Raw genomic sequence first — 19,378 nt, 5'->3', positions numbered from 1 at the left:
GCCTGTCATTAGAATTCTTCAAGCAAGCCCACTAGGATGATTAATTTTCCACAGATGCCTCTTAAATTATGTTGTTTTCGAAATCTGTAATGGATGTTTTGCTTTTCATATATATTTTGGGAACATTGTCAGCTTTATTAACAGCCTTAACGTAGACATCTTCTGACATTTGTTTTGTGAGCTTCCCTTAAAAGACAGTGTAAAAATACACCATTGACCCTGAAGAAAACTGGGAATTGCATCAGAGATATTAGTGTTCTTGACTTTGTAAACAAAAAATAAAAATCTGGCATTTTTAGAAAATGAAATTTCCCTTGATAGTAGAATGGAAGACAAATAACTGGAGAAGATCACAAAATATCAAGATCTGAAAATTGAAATTCAAAAATTATGTGAGAAACAGGCCATGGTGGTCTAAATGATTAGTCCACTGGTACCATGATGAAAAAAAGCTTGGACAGAGGTTAAAAAAATCTGTCAACATTTCCATCTGTCAATTGAAAAATGCCATATTGTTTGGCTCTTGACATCCTGGCTTCTTGAGACGATCTTGATGCGTATTAAGGGCAGCACCAATTAAAGAATTGGCAGTTCTCCAAACCACTCAAAATTTCCGCTATCGGTTCTCCAAACTACTCAAAATTTCCGCTACCGGTTCTCTGGAACCTGTCAGAACCTGCTGTATTTCACCTCTGAACTGGAGGTATTCACAAGGGATGGTCAAAAAAAGGCAAAACAATGTGATCAGAGCTCTGCTGTGATCTTTTATATGTGTTAAGGACTGTGGTGAAGGAGTAGGATGAACCACTACAAACCTTCTCTGCTTTAGTCTCCTTATTCAAAAAGCATTATGTTTTGCATTTTATTCTCCACAACCATTGAGTTAATACAGGTTAAAAATTGAATATTTCATTTGTTTTGCATATCAATCATTGAAACTTGTGGTCACATCATCTACTTAACCAGATCACCTAAACACCCGGCAGATGCCACTCAACATGTTGAGATAGGGCCGTGATGGTGATCCTATGGCACGCATGCCAGAGGTGGCACACAGCGCCGTCTCTGATGGCACATGAGCCGTCACCCCAGTTCAGCTCCACTGCACATGCGCATGTGCCTCCCACCGGCCAGCTGGTCTTCAGGTCTCTGCTGTGCATGCATGGGAGACGGGGTGCATGTGGGGGCGCATGCGCATGTGGAGGCGCATGCGCACGCACGGGGCGCATGCGGGGGCACATGTGCACATACGGGGGTGGGGCATATGCACGGGGCCCGCATGCGCGTTTCATTTTGGGGGTTCAGGTATACGTATGCATTTGCACGCATGCGCATGCGCTTGCGTTAGCCAGCACTGAGATAGGGTATCCATTTGTTAACCAAAACACCAAGGTAGCAGGTGCAAAGTCAAACTTTTTCATTATTATATGGAAGCTTGGACAATGAGCTTGATTCAATATTCAGCAGGATGAGTGTGAAGGATATAAAAGAGATGTTACTACTTTGAAAAAAAATCACATATCGAACATGTGTGCTAGAAGTTAGATACAAGAGAGAGAAGACTTATTATTTTGAAGAAATGGCTCTGACAGATATCCAAACAGATTCAGGATGTTCTGTCATGTGTTTGACTCAAGATATTTGAGGGGAGACTGCCATAGTGTAATAGAAGAGGAAGTTACTAAATTGGAATGAAAATATAGTATATGCATTTTTGATACATAAAACTGAAAGTTTTTACAGATGAAAAGTTTTTTCATACAGCAATTTAAAATGGTTAGCATTTCACTAAAGCCCATATAGGGATGCGGTGGCTCAGTGGCTAAGACGCTGAGTTTGTCAATCGAAAGGTCGGTAGTTCAGCGGTTTGAATCCCTAGTGCCGCATAACGGGGTGAGCTCCCGTTACTTGCCCCAGCTTCTGCCAATCTAGCAGTTCAAAAGCACATAAAAAATACAAGTAGAAAAATAGGGAACACCTTTGGTGGGAAGGTAACAGCGTCCCGTGCGCCTTTGGCGTTTAGTCATGCCGGCCACATGACCACGGAGACATCTTCGGACAGCGCTGGCTCTTCAGCTTTGAAACGGAGATGAGCTCCGCCCCCTAGAGTCGGGAATGACTATCACATATATGCGAGGGGAACCTTTACCTTTACTTTTAAAGCCCACCAGTTAGAACATCACGCTCTATCCTTCTCTAGTCAGAAATATCATACTTTCTTAAAGATGGTTCAAGACATAAAATATTCTTTCCCTTGCAAGGACCAGACTGAAAACGACCTACCTGCATCCATTACATTATTCTCAGTGACTCCAACATAATTTACTTTTAAATTGTATGGTAAAGGTAAAGGAGTCCCTGCAGATTTTATTCCACCAGTCATTGCTGGTTATAGGAGGCGGTACCCATCTCTGTTTCAAGGCCATTGAGCCCACGCTGTCCGAAGACATTTCTGTGCTCATGATGTCAAGGAGCATTGTTACTTCCCACCAAAGTGGTAATTTATCTACTCACATGTGTATGCTTTCGAATTGCTAGTTTGGCAGGAGTTAGGGTGAGGACGGGAGCTCACCCCATCGCATTGCGCTTGGGTCTCAAACCTGGACTGCTGGCTTTTCAGCCAACAAGCCTAGTGTTTTAACTACTGAGCCACTGTGCCACCTTTAATATATTTGATTAATAGGGAAATATACTAAACTTTCTTCCAAGTTAACAAACCAGAACATTTTATAGGATTTCTTCTTAGATAAATATGTATAGTACTATATCCTATACCAGTAACGCTGTACAATGAAGATTCACATCTGTGCATCTTACTTTATTTTTTATTTAAGGAATAAATTGAATCATGCCTGGTTAGCAATCATTAAGGTTTATGTGTTTTCCATCTCCAGATGACCAGGAGATGGCAGGCTTTTCTTTCTAAATTATGAACTGTCAGTCATAGTTTTAATCTGCTGATGATGGTACATGGATGTAGGCCACGAAATTAATAAATATCAATACCTTTAATATGCAAAACAATGGCTTGTTTAAAAAAAGGTTATGGGGGCCAATGATTTTTCATTTCATAGAAAAAAAATCAGAATCTACTACTTTCATCAGGAGTTTACATAGTGATGGGAGCATGTGTAGTTTATATCAAATAAACCATAAATACTAAACCCATTCACATTTATTTTTTGTTTATTTGTGTCTCACTGTTATTATGTTTATTAAAAAAACTCAAGGCAGCAAACACATGCAATATTCCTTCCTCTTCCTCTTTTTTCCTAGAACAATAACTCTGTGAGGTGGGCTGGCCTGAGAGAGTGACTGCCCCCAAATCACCCAGTCGACTTTCATGCCTTAAGTGGGACTAGCACTCACACTTTCTGAGTTCCAATCTGGCACCTTCACCTCTAGATATATTGCTTTGATTCAGTGGTGGAATTCAATTTTTTTTTACTACCGGTTCTATGGGCGTGGCTTGGTGGGCGTTATGTGGCTTGGTGGGCTTGGCAGGCGAAGGATACGGCAAAATCTCCATTCCCTCCCCACTCCTGGAGGAAGGATATTGCAAAATCTCCATTCCCTCGTCACTCCTGGCGAAGGATATTGCAAAATCTCCGTTCCCACCCGACTCTGGGCCACCCTGAGGTGGTATTTGCCGGTTCTCCAAACTACTCAACATTTCCGCTACCGGTTCTCCAGAACCTGCTGAATTTCATCCCTGAACATACATTAAAACTTGTTTAATACTCATTTAATACTCATTTACTCAAACTATACTGTTGTCTTACGAGAAACAATACAAACTACAATTCCTGGAATGATATTTTTTAAAGCTTTGGTAGATACTTTACCTTCTAAGAAATAAAGGCAGCGCTGTGGATATTTCTAGACAACCTTTTAAATTTAGGTGTGCTTGTTTTTAAAAGAGCTGCCCATAAGCAATCCTGACTTATCCAGTCCTATGGCTCACCTTCAACCCAACATGCATCCTGATATACTAACATGTCAGAACCTGCTGAATTTCACCCCTGCTTTGATTCTAGTAATAGATTCACAATTTCCTATTTTTTGAACAGGGCTACAGTTTAATATGGCTGTTTTAATAATAGGTCACTCTTTTCGAGTCCCAAAATATCCTGTTTTTCAGGACCAGGCTTGAATAATTCTTATTATTACTGTGAGATATATTTATTCTTTATTATTTTTATACAATTTTTATGCCATTCCAATTGATGCTTTCTCCTCAGTCAATAAAACAGTTGTCAAAATTCAATGACAACGTACATCAAGTGACATAAAACCAATCACTGCAAAAGTCAATACATTTATATATAATTGATGTTAAAAGTGTAGAAAAACAAAACTTCAATTCAAAGGATGGAAAGAAATATTAGCAGTCATGCTTATTCAGATGTCGAGTTGTGTTAGTTTACATTTGCAAATAATTTCTGAGGGAAAGATTTCTGCTTGTATTTTATTCTTGGCTATTACATTACAAGACATTCAGACAAAGAAGACTGATCCATAACAGCATGTTTTCAAGCATTTATATATTTTTTTAAAAAAATCAGCACCTTCCCAATCAAGGTAACTATAAAAATAGCAACCATTAGATTATTAAACTCTCTGAAAATTTCCTAAAGACTATGGAAACCTGACAATCATACTTAATTGGCACAATGCCTGCAGACAGGTGAGGACAGATTTCACATTTACATGCAATGAATATGCATTTGTGTTATGCATCAATGATTTGTTGCAAGGGAATGGGACGAAAAGAGTGTGGTATAATTTATTTTTCATCTACATGAAGACACCGAGAGGCTTCATCCATCAGCACAGGAAGGGTGATGTATCTTCAGGATGTGGATGATTCCCAGATATAAGGTAAAGGTAAAGGTTCCCCTCGCACGTGCGTGCTAGTCGTTCCTGACTCTAGGGGGCGGTGCTGTCCGAAGACATCTCCGTGGTCATGTGGCCGGCATGATTAAACGCCAAAGGCGCACGGGACGCTGTTACCTTCCCACCAAAGATGGTCCCTATTTTTCTACTTGAATTTTTTACGTGCTTTCGAACTGCTCGGTTGGCAGTTTTTGACTAAACTGGAATTGCAGTAGGGAAAAAACAGGTTCAGGCTCAATGGATGTAAGATGGAGCAATGTTGATCCAGAAGCCAGACAAGTTCAGGATTCTTCCAACATTGGCTCTGGATGTGGTTGTCTTCCCTTAAAAGAGTAGTTTTTAATTTTGGAAAATTCCTGGCTGAAAGATACTGTTGGAAGAGCAGGGAGAGGCTGTAACCTTGGAAGGCTTTTGCCCAGCTTTAGCTGGTACATCAGTCTTACCTGGTGTGTAGGATGGTGGCAACCATCATGATATCCTTGGACTACTGCAATTGAATAGAATAGATCTAGAAGGGACCTTAGAGGTCTTCTATCTAGTCCAATCCACTGCTCAAGCAGAAGACCCTATACCTTTTCAGACAAGGGGCTGTCCAACTTCTTCTTAAAAATCTCCAGTGATGAACCACCCACAACTTCTGAAGACAAGCTGTTCCATTGGTTAATTGTCCTCACTGTTAGGAAGTTTGCCATCTTCTCTCTTTAGAGGGTCAACTGTTTCCTTGATTTTTTTTCTTGTTATTAATATGCTGAAAGAAACTTTTAAAATTATCTTTGACTATTGTTGCAAGTCTTTATTCATGCTAAGCCTTTGCTTTCTTGACTTCATCTTTGCAGTGCTTCTTTAATTATTCACTTTGTCTCATGTCCACTTGTTAAGGAACTCCTAGCTGAGATAGATAGATAGATAGATAGATAGATAGATAGATAGATAGATAGATAGATAGATAGATAGATCTATTTTCTTCTTATATGAATATGATATGGCCTTATATATATATGATATGGTTAAGAACTGGATGGGAGTTTTTCAGGAAAAAACTAAGACTTCATACTAGACTGTCAAGTTGAAAAAGCATCCTGGAAGAAAACAATGACTAGTCACTTGCGAAGTGTTGCCAAGAAAATATATGGGTGTGTCCAGGAAGTCACTAGGAGTTGAGCTTCACTCATGATAACCTTGACATTTTCCTGGTACCTTGTTTTCCCGAAAATATGACCTACCCTGAAAGTAAGACCTAGCTTGATTTTTACATGATCGATCCGGAGCTCTGTTATCAGCTGTAGAGGCCTTCAGGAAAGCCTTGCTGGCTGCAGAAGAAGTTCCTAAAGGCCTCTGACAGCGAAAAGGAAGCCGGGGGTGACATTTGCAAGTGAGGTTAGTCAGTGGATGACATCTCCCGAAAATAAGACCTGATGCCTTTTTTAGTGGCAAAAAAATAAATAAAAATAAGACAGAATCTTATTTTCAGGAAAACACAGTAGATGTTCCTTTCTATGTTAGGCCACATCATCTATTATTATTTTAATCTTTAATTATTGTTGTGTCTTGTGTTTTTAAATTGGCTGTACACCGCCCTGAGTCCTTCGGGAGAAGGGCGGTATAGAAATAAAATTATTATTATTATTATTATTATTATTATTATTATTATTATTATTATTATTATTATTATTATTATTATTATTATTATTATTATTATTATTATCTCTTAGAACTAAAGTCACCAAAAGAGTTTAAGGCTTCTTCAGAATGTGCAAGAAAGGTCCTTCTGCTAATGAGTATGGGAGAGATTTTATGTGGGGAAGTCTGTGCGCCTTGGAGTCTTGGTGACTTTTTGAACATATCCTTACAATTTTCAGAAGCAGTTTACCCTTGCCTTCTTCCCAAGGCTGAGAGAGAGTGACTGGCCAAAGCTAGGTACCATTTTTCCCCAAAAATAAAACATCCCCTGATAATAAGCCCAATCGGGCTTTTGAGTGCATGCGCTAAAATAAGCTCCCTCCTGAAAAATAAGCCCTCTCTGAAAATATTTAATTGCATGCACAGCTGGTTGCCACCATTTCCTCTGGTTAGGGTTAGAGAGAGAGAGCTGGAAATCAGGTATGATGGCAAAAGGAGCCCCATCTTCTCCATATGGCCCAAAATAATAAGATCTCCCCGAAAATAAGGCCAAGCACTTATTTCGGGGTTCAAAAAATATAAGACAGGGTCTTATTTTTGGGGAAACATGGTAGTTGGTTTGATCCCTATGGAAAGACTCAGCATCACTTAGTTTCTAGTCTGGTGTTTTTAACCACTACATTAAACTGGCTCTCATGAGAGGCACAGCAATATTATATTAATTCCAGCTAAATGATTCTTAGCTGATGGATGATATCATCAACATCTATAAGGAGCAGAGAGACTTGACAGCCTCATGATAGACTGTTAGACAATATGTGAACAGCAAAAACCTTGTCAGAGACAAGAATGCAGAACATATCTGGCTAAAGAAAGCCTGATATTCTTGCCTCAAAAAAAAAAAAGGACATTGACTCAGTACATCTGTCCGTTTCTACAAAGTTCTTTGAAATCACTCAGTTGCTCACAAGTTTACAGTTTGCACCAACAAGGTACAAAAGAAAAATCCAAGGTAAAAAGAGTGTCACTCATCAAATAAAGCGAAAACATTCTAGTTAGGCCTACGGGCATAAATGCCTATGCAGATTAAGACTCAGCCATGTGGTCTGTCCATCATAAAAATCCTTCCAACTCAAGACCATCTATGAATAATCCCTATAGTTATTTCCTTGCTGATAGAAGCCAAGTCATTCTTCACATTATATGGATTATTAAATAGTAGTGCAAATCCTTGGGAATTCTTTACCATTTCCAGTATTTGTTCAGGATTGACTGGCGAAATGTTCAATTACACAATCATGCCCATATCATGGATATACAATTTCTGACATCATTAGAAGAGGCTATATACACATATATGCGGGATGGAGTCTGGGCAACTGAATGGAGCTGAGTATTTACTGGCCGGATGCCCTTCCTCTCGCCAATGAGGATACATTTATATATATATATATACATATATGTACGTACATACATACGTACGTACGTATGTATATATTCTGTACCTTTGAGATACCTGTCCAAATGTTAAATGGTTGAAGGAAATGACAGCAAATTGTAAATGTTTCATACAAATTCTGTAAAGCTTTAGAAGCTGAAAGGGATTGCAGATCACACAATTATGCTGACACTTACAGCAGGATTGAAGGATAGCTTGGAAACAGCTGTCAAGATGGCTTCAGGGAATCTCATTTTTTTTCTCACTGTCAAAACTGTCAAACTTGCATCAAACTTTGTGAATTTTATACATTCTTGCAATTAGATAAGCAAGCCAAACTCCTTCATTTCCTTTAACCCATTCACCCTGTAGGAATGTTGCTTGTAAACTACTTTGAACCAGGGGTGAAATCCAGCAGGTTCTGACAGGTTCTGGAGAACCGGTAGCAGAAATTTTGAGTAGTTCGGAGAACCGGCAAATACCACCTCTGGCTGGCCCCAGAGTGGGGTGGGAATGGAGATTTTGCAATATCCTTCCCCTGGAGTGGGGTGGGAATGGAGATTTTGCAATATCCTTCCCCTGGAGTGGGGAGGGAATGGAGATTTTGCAATATCCTTCCCCCAGGAGTGGGGAGGGAATGGAGATTTTGCAGTATCCTTCCCCTGCCACGCCCACCAAGCTACTCCTACCAAGCCACACCACAGAACAGGTAGTAAAAAAATTTGGATTTCACCACTGCTTTGAACTCTATATGTAATAAAACATACTATATTACTGTATCGTTCTATAAAGCTTGCTAGGATTTTCTCCATTGTTCTATTAGAACTGTAGCTCATTTGTACATGATCTGAGGTTTATAATTGAGCAAAAGGAGAGTAATATTTGCCAAAGATTTCACCTTATTCATGTCATTTTAAATAGAGTATGGAGAATTTTAGCATGATCAGTACATAGTTACTGAATATGCAACAAAACTGCAAATGATTTTAGTGTATGCAAATGTAAACTGGTGCACAAGGAAATATAACTTTATAGTTGATTGCCTGAATCCCATTGGGCTCTACTACAGTGTTTATTGGATACAGTTCTGCAATCTTGCTGGAATATCCCACCTATGCTGGCTTCCTTGGCTCCTCCTAATGCATAACACTACCGTTTCCTCCAAAATAAGACATCCCCTGATAATAAGCCTGATCGGGCTTTTGAACGCATAGCAATAAGGCCAAACGCTTATTTCAGGGTTCAAAAAAATATAAGACAGAGCCTTATTTTTGGGGAAACACGATATCAGTTTCTTTTCTCAAGTCATTTGCTCTCATCATGCAAACCTTTTACAATCACAGCGTTTTACAATCTTGATTATTTGGCAAATGCTTGTTTTTTGTTTTCTTGGTGGCTGTTTGGAAGATGGCCGAGACTTCAGATCAGCCTTTGATCAAGGCCTACATATTCTTAGAGTAAAGTCCCACATACTGGATATGCTGGTTATTATTTTATTTTGTTATTTTATTTACATCTGGCCTGTGCTGGAGCCAGCTTTAAGGCATTGTTCTTTCTCACCACTTTCAATATTTCTGATGCATTCCAGTGATATTTGGCTTCTAGTATGATATAGATTCTGTCAAAAAACATACTAGCCTGTTACCCAGCTTTTCCCCCCTCACTATATACCGTACATGGTTAAGTTTTATATTAACTTATATTTTTAGCATACAAGTGAATTCCTGTACCTGAATTTCTTCTTTTCCATCATGAAGGTGGAAAATAAAACTTTGTGGTGTTTTCTTCAGATGAAAATATCTTATTTTTATGGAAATAGGAATGGATTTTCCCTGTGACTATAATTACATGAATTCTAAGTATTATTAACTTTGACCTGATCAGGACTAACAGAGATAGAAGCCAGTTGCATTGGGTGGTCTCTAATTCTAGTATTAAGAGGGATGGAGAAATGGTCATTCTTTTGTTACCTATGTTTGCTGGATAGGGAATTCTGGGAATTGAAGTCCACACTTCTTAAAGTTACCAAGGTGTTACAGGTTCAAGGGATTTTTACATCACAGGATTTTTACATCACAGGATTTTTACATTACAGGAACTAGAGGAAAAGCTATATTGGGCCTAATTCTTACCAACAGAGAAGAAGTGATAGAGGGGGTTGAAGTTGCCAAAACATTGGGGGAGAATGGAATTGGAATTCAATATAATGCAAACACAAACAATAGAACACAATCAAACCAGTATCTTAGACTTTAAAAGGCTGATTTTAACAAATTTACAGACAGCTTGGGAAGGAATCCACGGATGAAAATCTTAAAGGGGAAAACAAGAAGCTTGTGAAACTCTGAAAAATATCATTACAAAAGCCCAGTCTAGCTTAATACAACTGAAAAAGAAAAACAAGAAATCCAAGAAGAAACCAGCATGTGTACACCTAGAACTCTTTGATAAACTGAAAGACAAAAAGGTTAAGTACAAAAAATGGAAAGAGGGACACACAACTAAGACAAAATACCAACAAATAGCCTGAACTTGCAAAGATGAAGTCAGGAAAACAGTAGCGAACAAGTTACAAACAGTAGTGAACATGTGTAAAGGGCCAGAGCTTTGATCCTGCTGCCATAACTATTATCTTGCCTTTGCTGACATCCATCCACAACTTTGATATGCTGAAACATTCAACTTAGGACTTCGCCTAACATAGGCTCTCTACCCTGACAACTCTTTTCTTATGAATCTCCTGGGCCATTCAACTCTTTAGACAGCAACATGACTCTTGTTTATTGTTTATCACGAATACCTGGTCTGGAAGAATGGTACAAACACACTTCTAAGCAGTGTGCATCTCTCTGGCCTTTGCCTTATTAAGGTTTAGGTGGCCAAATATTATTATTATTATTTTTTTATTGGCCAAGTGTGATTGGACACACAAGGAATTTGTCTTGGTGCATATGCTCTCAGTATCTTTTCTTTTATGTACACTGAGAGCATATGCACCAAGACAAATTCCTTGGGTGTCCAATCACACTTGGCCAATAAAAAAAATTCTAATGTTACTGCCACCACCCCATCTTGGAAAAAATCACCCAGATTCAAAACAGGTTAGCATTTGAATGAGATACTACCAAAAAAGTCCCAGAAAAAAATATCCAGAAAATGAGCAATGACAAACGACAACAAAATGGTTGGTAAGCAGGCTACATAGATGAAATCATTAGCGGAGCTTGTCTTCATTCTTTATCTTTTCATTATTAGCAGCCTAACAAGTGAAAGAGATATTAATGTCAGGTATCTTTTATAAGCGCAACACTTATATGGTGCATCGAAAGCTCTATTAATATGTTTGTTGATGACAAGTGTTATTAAAGATTTTAGAAATTGCAACTAAATTCAGGTTGAACGCTTTAATTTAAAAATCACACGTTCTCTGTCCTTCTCACACATTTATATAGTTAGGGGTTTTTTTTCCCTACAGAGGTTAAAACTCAAATTCTTTTTAACTATTTAATTGTGATGTGCCTCAAGGAACTATGATACAGTGTTAGCTTCAGGGATTGGTGTCATTTGGCTCCATGTGTTTTCCTCGAAGCAGCGATACCATTTAATCAGATTAAATGTTTTTGACAGAACTGACAGCAAAATCCAGAAAGCCAAATGATTTAAATGCCACAGAAATGATATTTGCTTAAGCAGTATCTTCTGAAAAATGTGCACATGAAATATCACTTTAAGGTATTCAAAAGTTTTAAGCTAGTCAACAATAGAAAATTGTATTATAAGGCAGGACTTTCCTTCTGCTGTGTTTCTTACAAGTTATGCATTTGCTTCAAATTTTAAAATGGGACAAATAATCTCCAGTAAAGACAAAACTGTATTATTAGAGTGCTGGAATGGCAAATAACCAATAGCACAACTAATTATCCATTTAAATTGCTAACATCAGTTAACTGTTTAACTCGGCATGTACCTAACCAAATTTGGAAGATATTTACAAACTACAGATCAAAATTCAAATGGGCACATCATTATTGGAGGATGATCTCTAAGTTAAACATAGGATAAGCTAACTTTTTAATGACAATCATTAAAATTTAATGACAATTAAAATTAAAATCCTTTTTCAAAAAATTGTATTTGTTTATACCAAAGACAAAATTGATACAAAAGACTGTATCAATTTTTTTTTATTATTATTTGATTTATATGCCGCCCTTCTCCGGAGACTCAGGGCGGCTTACAATGCATTAAGCAATAGCCTTCATTCTTTTGTATATTTTATACAAAGTCAGCTTAATTTGTTCTGCCAACTATGATATCCTTCATACAAATCATAGTTGCCCAATCTTTTGGCTTGCCTGGGCTGCATTGAGTGAAGAGTCATTGTCTTGGGCCGCATATAAAAAAATCTTATATAGTTAATGTATATAAATAACATATGTATATAAATAAATAAGAGCCGAGGTGGCGCAGTGGTTAGAGTGCAGTACTGCAGCTACTTCAGCTGACTGCTAGTTCAGCAGATCAGCGGATCAAATCTCACCGGCTCAAGGTTGACTCAGCCTTCCATCCTTCCGAGGTGGGTAAAATGAGGACCCAGATTGTTAGGGGGCAATATGCTATTTAGTATACTGTCTTTGGTGTAAGCCGCTCAGAGTCCTCGGAGAGTGGGCGGCATAGAAATATGACAAATAAATAAATAAATGAATAAATAAATAAAATAAAACAAGCTTCCATTATCGTTTTTTTTTTTTTAAATTACTGTCTTGTGGGGCCACATTGCTAGCTGTCCAGGGTGGCGTGTGCCCACGGACCACAGGTTGAACATGCCCGATATAAATTAAGCTCACCATATAAATATTACTGCAGATATACTTCATTATAGAACAGTATAACACAATGGACAACTTCAACTTGAACCATCCATATTTTTACCAGACAAATGTCTTATAATATCCCTTTTTCTCCATAGTCTCGAAGTCTCCCAACATCCTAACTGCATTTTTTACAATGTGCGCAATAAAATATATATTTATTTATTTATTTATTTATTTATTTATTTATTTATTTATTTATTTATTTATTTATTTATTTATTTATTTAGTCAAGCATTAGAAAACATTAGGATAGGGACGGTAGGCACGCTGGTGCGCTTATGCACATCCCCTACAGACCTCTTAGGAATGGGGTGAGGTCTACAGTAGACAGTCTAAGGTTAAAGTTTTGGGGATTTGAGGAAGAAACCACAGAGTCAGGTAGTGCATTCCAGGCGTTGACAACTCTGTTACTGAAGTTGTATTTTCTGCAGTCTAGTTTGGATTGGTTTACCATGAGTTTGTAACTATTGTATGCTCTTGTATTGTTTTGGTTGAAGTAGAAGTATTCATTGGCTGGTAGGACATTGTAGCAGATGATTTTATGTACTATGCTTAGGTCAGACCGAAGACGGTGAAGTTCTAAATTGTCTAAGCCCAAAATTTCGAGTCTGGTGGCATAAGGTATTTTGTTGTAAGCAGGAGTGGAGGACTCTTCTTGTGAAATATCTCTGGACTCGTTCAATTATATTAATGTCCGATATGCAGTGCGGGTTCCAGACTGTATTCAAGAATTGGTCTGGCAAAAGTTTTGTATGCCCTAGTTTGCAGTTCAATATTACCAGAGAAGAAACTACGCAAGATTAGGTTAACAACTCTTAATGTTTTTTTAGCAATGCTGTTACAGTGACCTTTGGCACTTAGATCATTTTAGATGAGTACTCCAAGGTCTTTGACAGAGTGAGGGTCGTCTGTTAGGTCGTATCCATACAGCTTGTATTTTGTGTTCTGATTTTTTTTGCCAATGTGTCTTATTTATATATTAAATTCATATGTCACCCATTTCGCAATTCAAGAGATGAATGATATCCAGATCCCTTTCATGATTACTACTGCTAAATCAGATCTCCCTTATCCTCATAATTGATTATCAATGCTGATTTAATTTTCTTAAGGGCTTAAATGACTGTCTCTCAACTTCACCTGGTTAGGAATTCTTGGAGTTGAAGTCCCCATATCTGAAAGTGGCCACAGTTACCACAACTGTAAAAATCCTGCCATTTTCATGAGTTTAAAATTCTAGTCTCATTTCCAGGCGGTATTTATTTCAAAAAAATGCAGTCATGCACGAGAGTCTTATACAGATTTCTGTACATCTTTATAAATATATATTACTGCCTGGAGGGGCAGCCTATCAAGTTGATGATTGGCCATTATGTTAAAGGTTATTTTCAGAAGAATATTCCGGTCCTATTTTTTTTGTTAACTTACAATTACACTCCTTACAAGCCTGGTAGAAATTCACAGGCAGCTCATAATAGTTATCATCAACTTTCCCCTTTGATCATAATCATGACTTGGTTCAAATTATTGTTATATCCAGAATATATTTTTCTCTGATGCAGTTTGAATGCAAGCTGTACTTATTTTTTTTGCCATCCCTTATTATTTCATTGCCATCCTTTTGCTGTTTGCTAATTGGTACCTTTCAAAAGCCTGGAGGTACAAAGAAGCCTCATTCATTTGGACCTCCCACACTTGCATCCCTATGTTCTTAAAGTCCATTAGATCCACCACATCAATTTTCCTACAAGCCGGTTCTCGCAACCCGTTTCAAGCATCCACAATTGAAGCATGATCTCACAGACAACTGAGATTGCCCCACAGTTGACCCGATACTCCTTTGCTGTTTGCTAAATTAATAGCTGAGGAATTAAAGTGTGAGGTGCATGTTCATAAATTCTCAAACATAATTCATCTACTCATTACTGTAAATGAAAGAGTATCGTTGTATGGAACCAAAGGCTCCACTGCGCAGGTAGGGCTACTGGTGAGCAAATTAAAACTAGGAAATGTTCAGTTCCCAAAGCTTTCCTCATCAGTGAAGCAACTAAGTTATCCATCTGTTTGAAATTATAAGTACCTCCTCCAGCTAGGAACTTCAGCCTAAGCTTATTGAATGCTTCAGAAGCGACAAGGGTAGGAAATGGAGGGATTTAAAAACTCCAAAGGAAGTATGAAGGATTAATCATATGAATAATGTATCTTAAGGCACAACAATGTATTTCTCAGTTCATCACCACGTTGAGATGTTATTACATACATCACCAGTACTATATATTATCAGTACTATTTGTACAGTTTGGAATGCACAAGCTTATGAGTTGTGAAACAATTTTGTGGTACACGAAATCCCAATTACAGATCCCAGAAACGAAGTATGAATTGATATTCAATCCAATTCACAGTCTGGGAGTGGTAAAAACAGTTCAGGTCCTAATCAAGGACTAAGAGCTGTTAAGGTAGTTTGTCTAACTCTATAGGCAGTAGTATGAATATATAGGTAATTCTGAGTAAGGTGGTGTTGTTATTTGCAAAGTCAGGATATTCATGTCCAGGGTGGATTTGATTTAAATCGAGTTGATTTAAATCACAATTTAAATCATGATTTAAATCACTAGTAAAAAAGGCTTGATTTAAATCAACTCGATTTAAATCATAATTTTTAAAGAGCAACTGTCATCTCTGCTACTCCTTTGACCCGCTGTTGACTCACCAACAGTCCCAATATTGCAGAATATACAGCCTCATGCTACATAACTAAGCTCCATTTCATGCTGAATAAACTAAATTATTTATGTATCTTACATAAATCTTATGTATCTTAGATTTTTACCACAAAAGTTTTTTATTAAAATGAATTCGGTGGCTATGCCGAAGGGCAAAACAATACTGGCAACAAATTAAAACAATGATTGAAGAAATCACGAAACAAAAACTGGAAATGAGGCCGGAAACCTTTTTATTGGGAATAATCACAACACAATATACCAAAGAAATAAAATATTTGATCATCCATATCCTCACAGCAGCACGTATACTCTTTGCCCAACATTGGAAATCTGAACAGTTACCCACAGAAGACAAAATAATAGCTAAAATCACAGAATGCGCAGAATTGAATAAGCTCACAAAAGAAATACAAGAGAAAGATGATACTGATTACTATTTAATATGGCAAAGATGGTACAGCTGGCTCGAGGCAAAAATAGGAATATAAAGATGATTTTCGAGTATTCAATAGAAATGCATAGAACTAAATAAGGAGTCAATTATATATGTACATATACAACTAAGTAAATAGGTGACTGTAAATATTGATACAGATAGAAATATGGAAAATAACCCACCGTTGTAATATCTTCTAAGAGTCAGTCATTGGACTGAATTGATGTGTGTTTGTTTTGTATGTTGCTTCAATGTATTTATGTTGGTTTTGTTGTTTTCTTTTTATTATTAATAAAAATTTATAAAAAAAATGAATTCGATAACAATCGAAAAAATCTGATTTAAATCAAAAAAATCTGATTTTTTTTATTTTTTTTAAAAAAATCATTGATTTTTATCCACCCTGTTCAGGTCTAATAAGTTCAAAATTTCCATGTATCTAGACAACCCTTTGGGTATTGCTCCAAGTGCTCCTATTACTATTGGTACAACCATTGATTTCTTCCTCCACAATCACTCAACTTCAATTTGCAAATCACAACAATTTGTTATTTTTTCTAGCTATTTGGCCTCAATTTGTGCATCACCTAGTATTGTAATATCAATGAACCAGATTTTTTTCTTTTCCACAATAGTGATATCAGGCGTGTTGTGGGCCAGATGTCTGTCTGTTTGGACCCGAAAGTCCCACAGGATTTTGACTTGCTCGTTTTCAAGAACTTGGTCAATTTGGTGTTCCCAGTAATTTTTGCTGCATTTGAACCCAAACTTCTTGCCAAGCTTCTAATGTATGGCAAATCTAGAAAAACTGTATATAATTATCCTGGTGTTATCTTTTAGCAGTTTAGGACCAGTTTTCTTTCTAACTAACTGCCTCCCCCTTTTCCTTGAGAAATTATTAAATTAGCATGTCAGAGATATATGTCTTGGAAATCAGATTTACAATCCAGACGGAGGATAGTTACTAAGTTAGAAGTTTTCCAGACTAACCATACAAATACACGAAAGATGATATTGAAGATTCCTGATGTCTGGACCGGCTATCTTTGAGACTTTTGACATATTTCAAAGATACTTTATCCATATCCAAAATTTAGTTAAATTCTCAAAATGATATTTAGAAGGCAAAAGAAACAAAGTGCTCAACAAATTTCATGGTTTTGTTTTCCCCGTTTCATGGCAGTGTGATGAAACTAATGTTTTATATAGGGGGAAAGCAAAATCAATATAAGATGTCACAGTTCTGTTAAAACTCATGCTAAAATTCATTGTGAAATGCCCCGTCCTCATTGTAATGTCACATCATCAAATAATATAAGGTATCCAGTAATGTTTGGTATGGATTCACCTCTTTCTCAGACACAATTATAATGGAAAATAGTGAAAATCACTATTTTGCATGTGGAAATCACTCTGTTTCAAGACTTTTTTTTTTTTTTTAATTTGATTTATATGCCGCCCTTCTCCGAAGACTCAGGGCGGCTTACAATGTGCTTTAAAGACTTTAAAGACTTTAAATCAAGCACGTTCAAATTCTGCAATACCATAACTATCTGATACAAAAAAATAAATGTACAAACTCCCTGCATGAATTAAATTAATGAACTCATTGGGATTTGGGTTTGTCAAGAAGTATATGACAAACCAAAAGATACATAACTCTGATAAATTTTCTTGATAAGTTTACTTTTACCAGCACTATTAGTAGTTTGGACATCTTACAATTTTCTCTCACTGATCAACCTAAATTTCTATTTTGAAAGGCTGGCGGCCCACGGGACGGATGTGCCACGTGTAGGCCACGCCCACCCCAGCTCCGCAAAGGAGAAAAATTTGCGAAACGTCATGTGATGGCAATGTGATGCCGCGAGTCTGACATTCATGGGCTAGAAATATAAAATTAATGGATAAAAATACTGAATGTCACGAGCTGTTAAGTATAATTACTCTGAGTCAAGACATATATTAATACACACCATGTGGGAAATGCCCAGTTGGCTGGAAACCAGCTCTTGATCCCAATGTTGCTGCAATTATAATGGGTTACCCACAGGTTTCATAACATTTGTGCTTATCTTCCCACGGCAGGTGTACTTTGGCAAAGTGCCAGTGAGCTTTGGCAATGATCTCACTTTGCTGTGTTAACCTGGTTAGCTTTAAATAAATGCTGCAACCCCTTCTAAGTTGCTCCCAACAGATCACCAAAAGTGTGAAAAATAAAGATTTTAAAATACAACAAAAAAATTCCCATCAGTCTTCTACCGTGTTTCTCCGAAAATAATCTTATATTTTTTTGAACCCTGAAATAAGCGCTTGGTCTTATTTTTGGGGAGGTCTTATTATTTTGGGGAATGTGGAGCAAGATGGGGCTCCCCTTGCTGTCTTACCTGATTTCCAGCTCTGTTTTTAAATATTTTCAGGGAGGGCTTATTTTCAGGGGGAGGCTTATTCTAGCGCATGCGCTCAAAAGCCCGATTGGGCTTATTATCAGGGGATGTCTTATTTTCGGGGAAACAGGGTAATAACATTGACACTGTATGTCTTAAGGTTAATTCATATTCTTCAGGAACTGGAGACTTACCATTAGAACGATGGATACAGGTGTGTTGGTTATCGCTTAGGAAAAATCCTTCTTTACATTGGCATTCATAGCTTCCCATAGTATTGACACAAATCTGTTGGCAGCCACCGTTGTTATCCAAACATTCATCAACGTCTAGAGACATAAATTTGAATATAAGCCGTTAGTACTCAGAATACAATAAGAAGCCACAAATTCTTCATTCCAATTCAGACAGAACAGAACAGAACAGAACAGAACAGAACAGAACAGAACAGATTAGAATTCTTTATTGGCCAAGTGTGATTGGACATACAAGGAATTTGCCTTTGGTGCATATGTTGTGACTCCGGCTCCCGAGCCTTTCCTCACGGAGGAAGATGACTCTGAAAGTGATGGGGAGGAACTGACAAGGCCTCCCTTTCCAGGACTCTCCTTTCTGGCAACGCCTCAGGTTCCAGCTGAAGGCCAGGAGGAAGGCATGTCGGAGCACCCACTAATAGGGAGTGATGAAGATCAATCTTGGATTGATCCCAGGCAGCATCGGAGGGAGAGGCGTGCGCAGCAAAGGAAGAGGTGTGGAAGGGCCAGAGATTGCTGAGTCACTGAGCCATGCCCCACAGGGGATAAAAGTGGGTGAGGTTGCTCTGCAGGCTCTGTGACGGACAAAAACTGCATATCGTGAGCTTCGGATGGGATATCTTTCGGAATTAAGGCTTGGACTTTGTGAATGACTTCTGACTACTCTTTTGTGCCTTGTGAACTCTTGGTTGCCCCAGCAATGGACTACAGATACGCTGACTCCTGTTTTTAGAGGTGATAAGA

General features: G+C 37.7%; 1 protein-coding gene across 1 annotated transcript in view; it reads right to left on the bottom strand.

Moving 5' to 3' along the window:
• The window catches only part of SCUBE1 (signal peptide, CUB domain and EGF like domain containing 1), a 194,353-nt gene that overhangs the window by 101,125 nt on the left and 73,850 nt on the right, over positions 1-19,378 (bottom strand). The window contains exon 4 of the mRNA XM_070946765.1: positions 18,575-18,709. Within this exon, the coding sequence (XP_070802866.1) occupies positions 18,575-18,709 (135 nt within the window). The remainder of the gene's footprint in view (positions 1-18,574; positions 18,710-19,378) is intronic.

This window comes from Pituophis catenifer, unplaced genomic scaffold (assembly GCF_029215685.1).
Source record: "Pituophis catenifer annectens isolate HBS135680 unplaced genomic scaffold, rPitCat1.0.hap2 SCAF_7, whole genome shotgun sequence".
Taxonomy (NCBI): Eukaryota; Metazoa; Chordata; class Lepidosauria; order Squamata; family Colubridae; genus Pituophis; species Pituophis catenifer.
The sequence above is the reverse complement of the archived record's forward strand: the minus strand, read 5'-3'. Positions and strand labels throughout refer to the sequence as shown.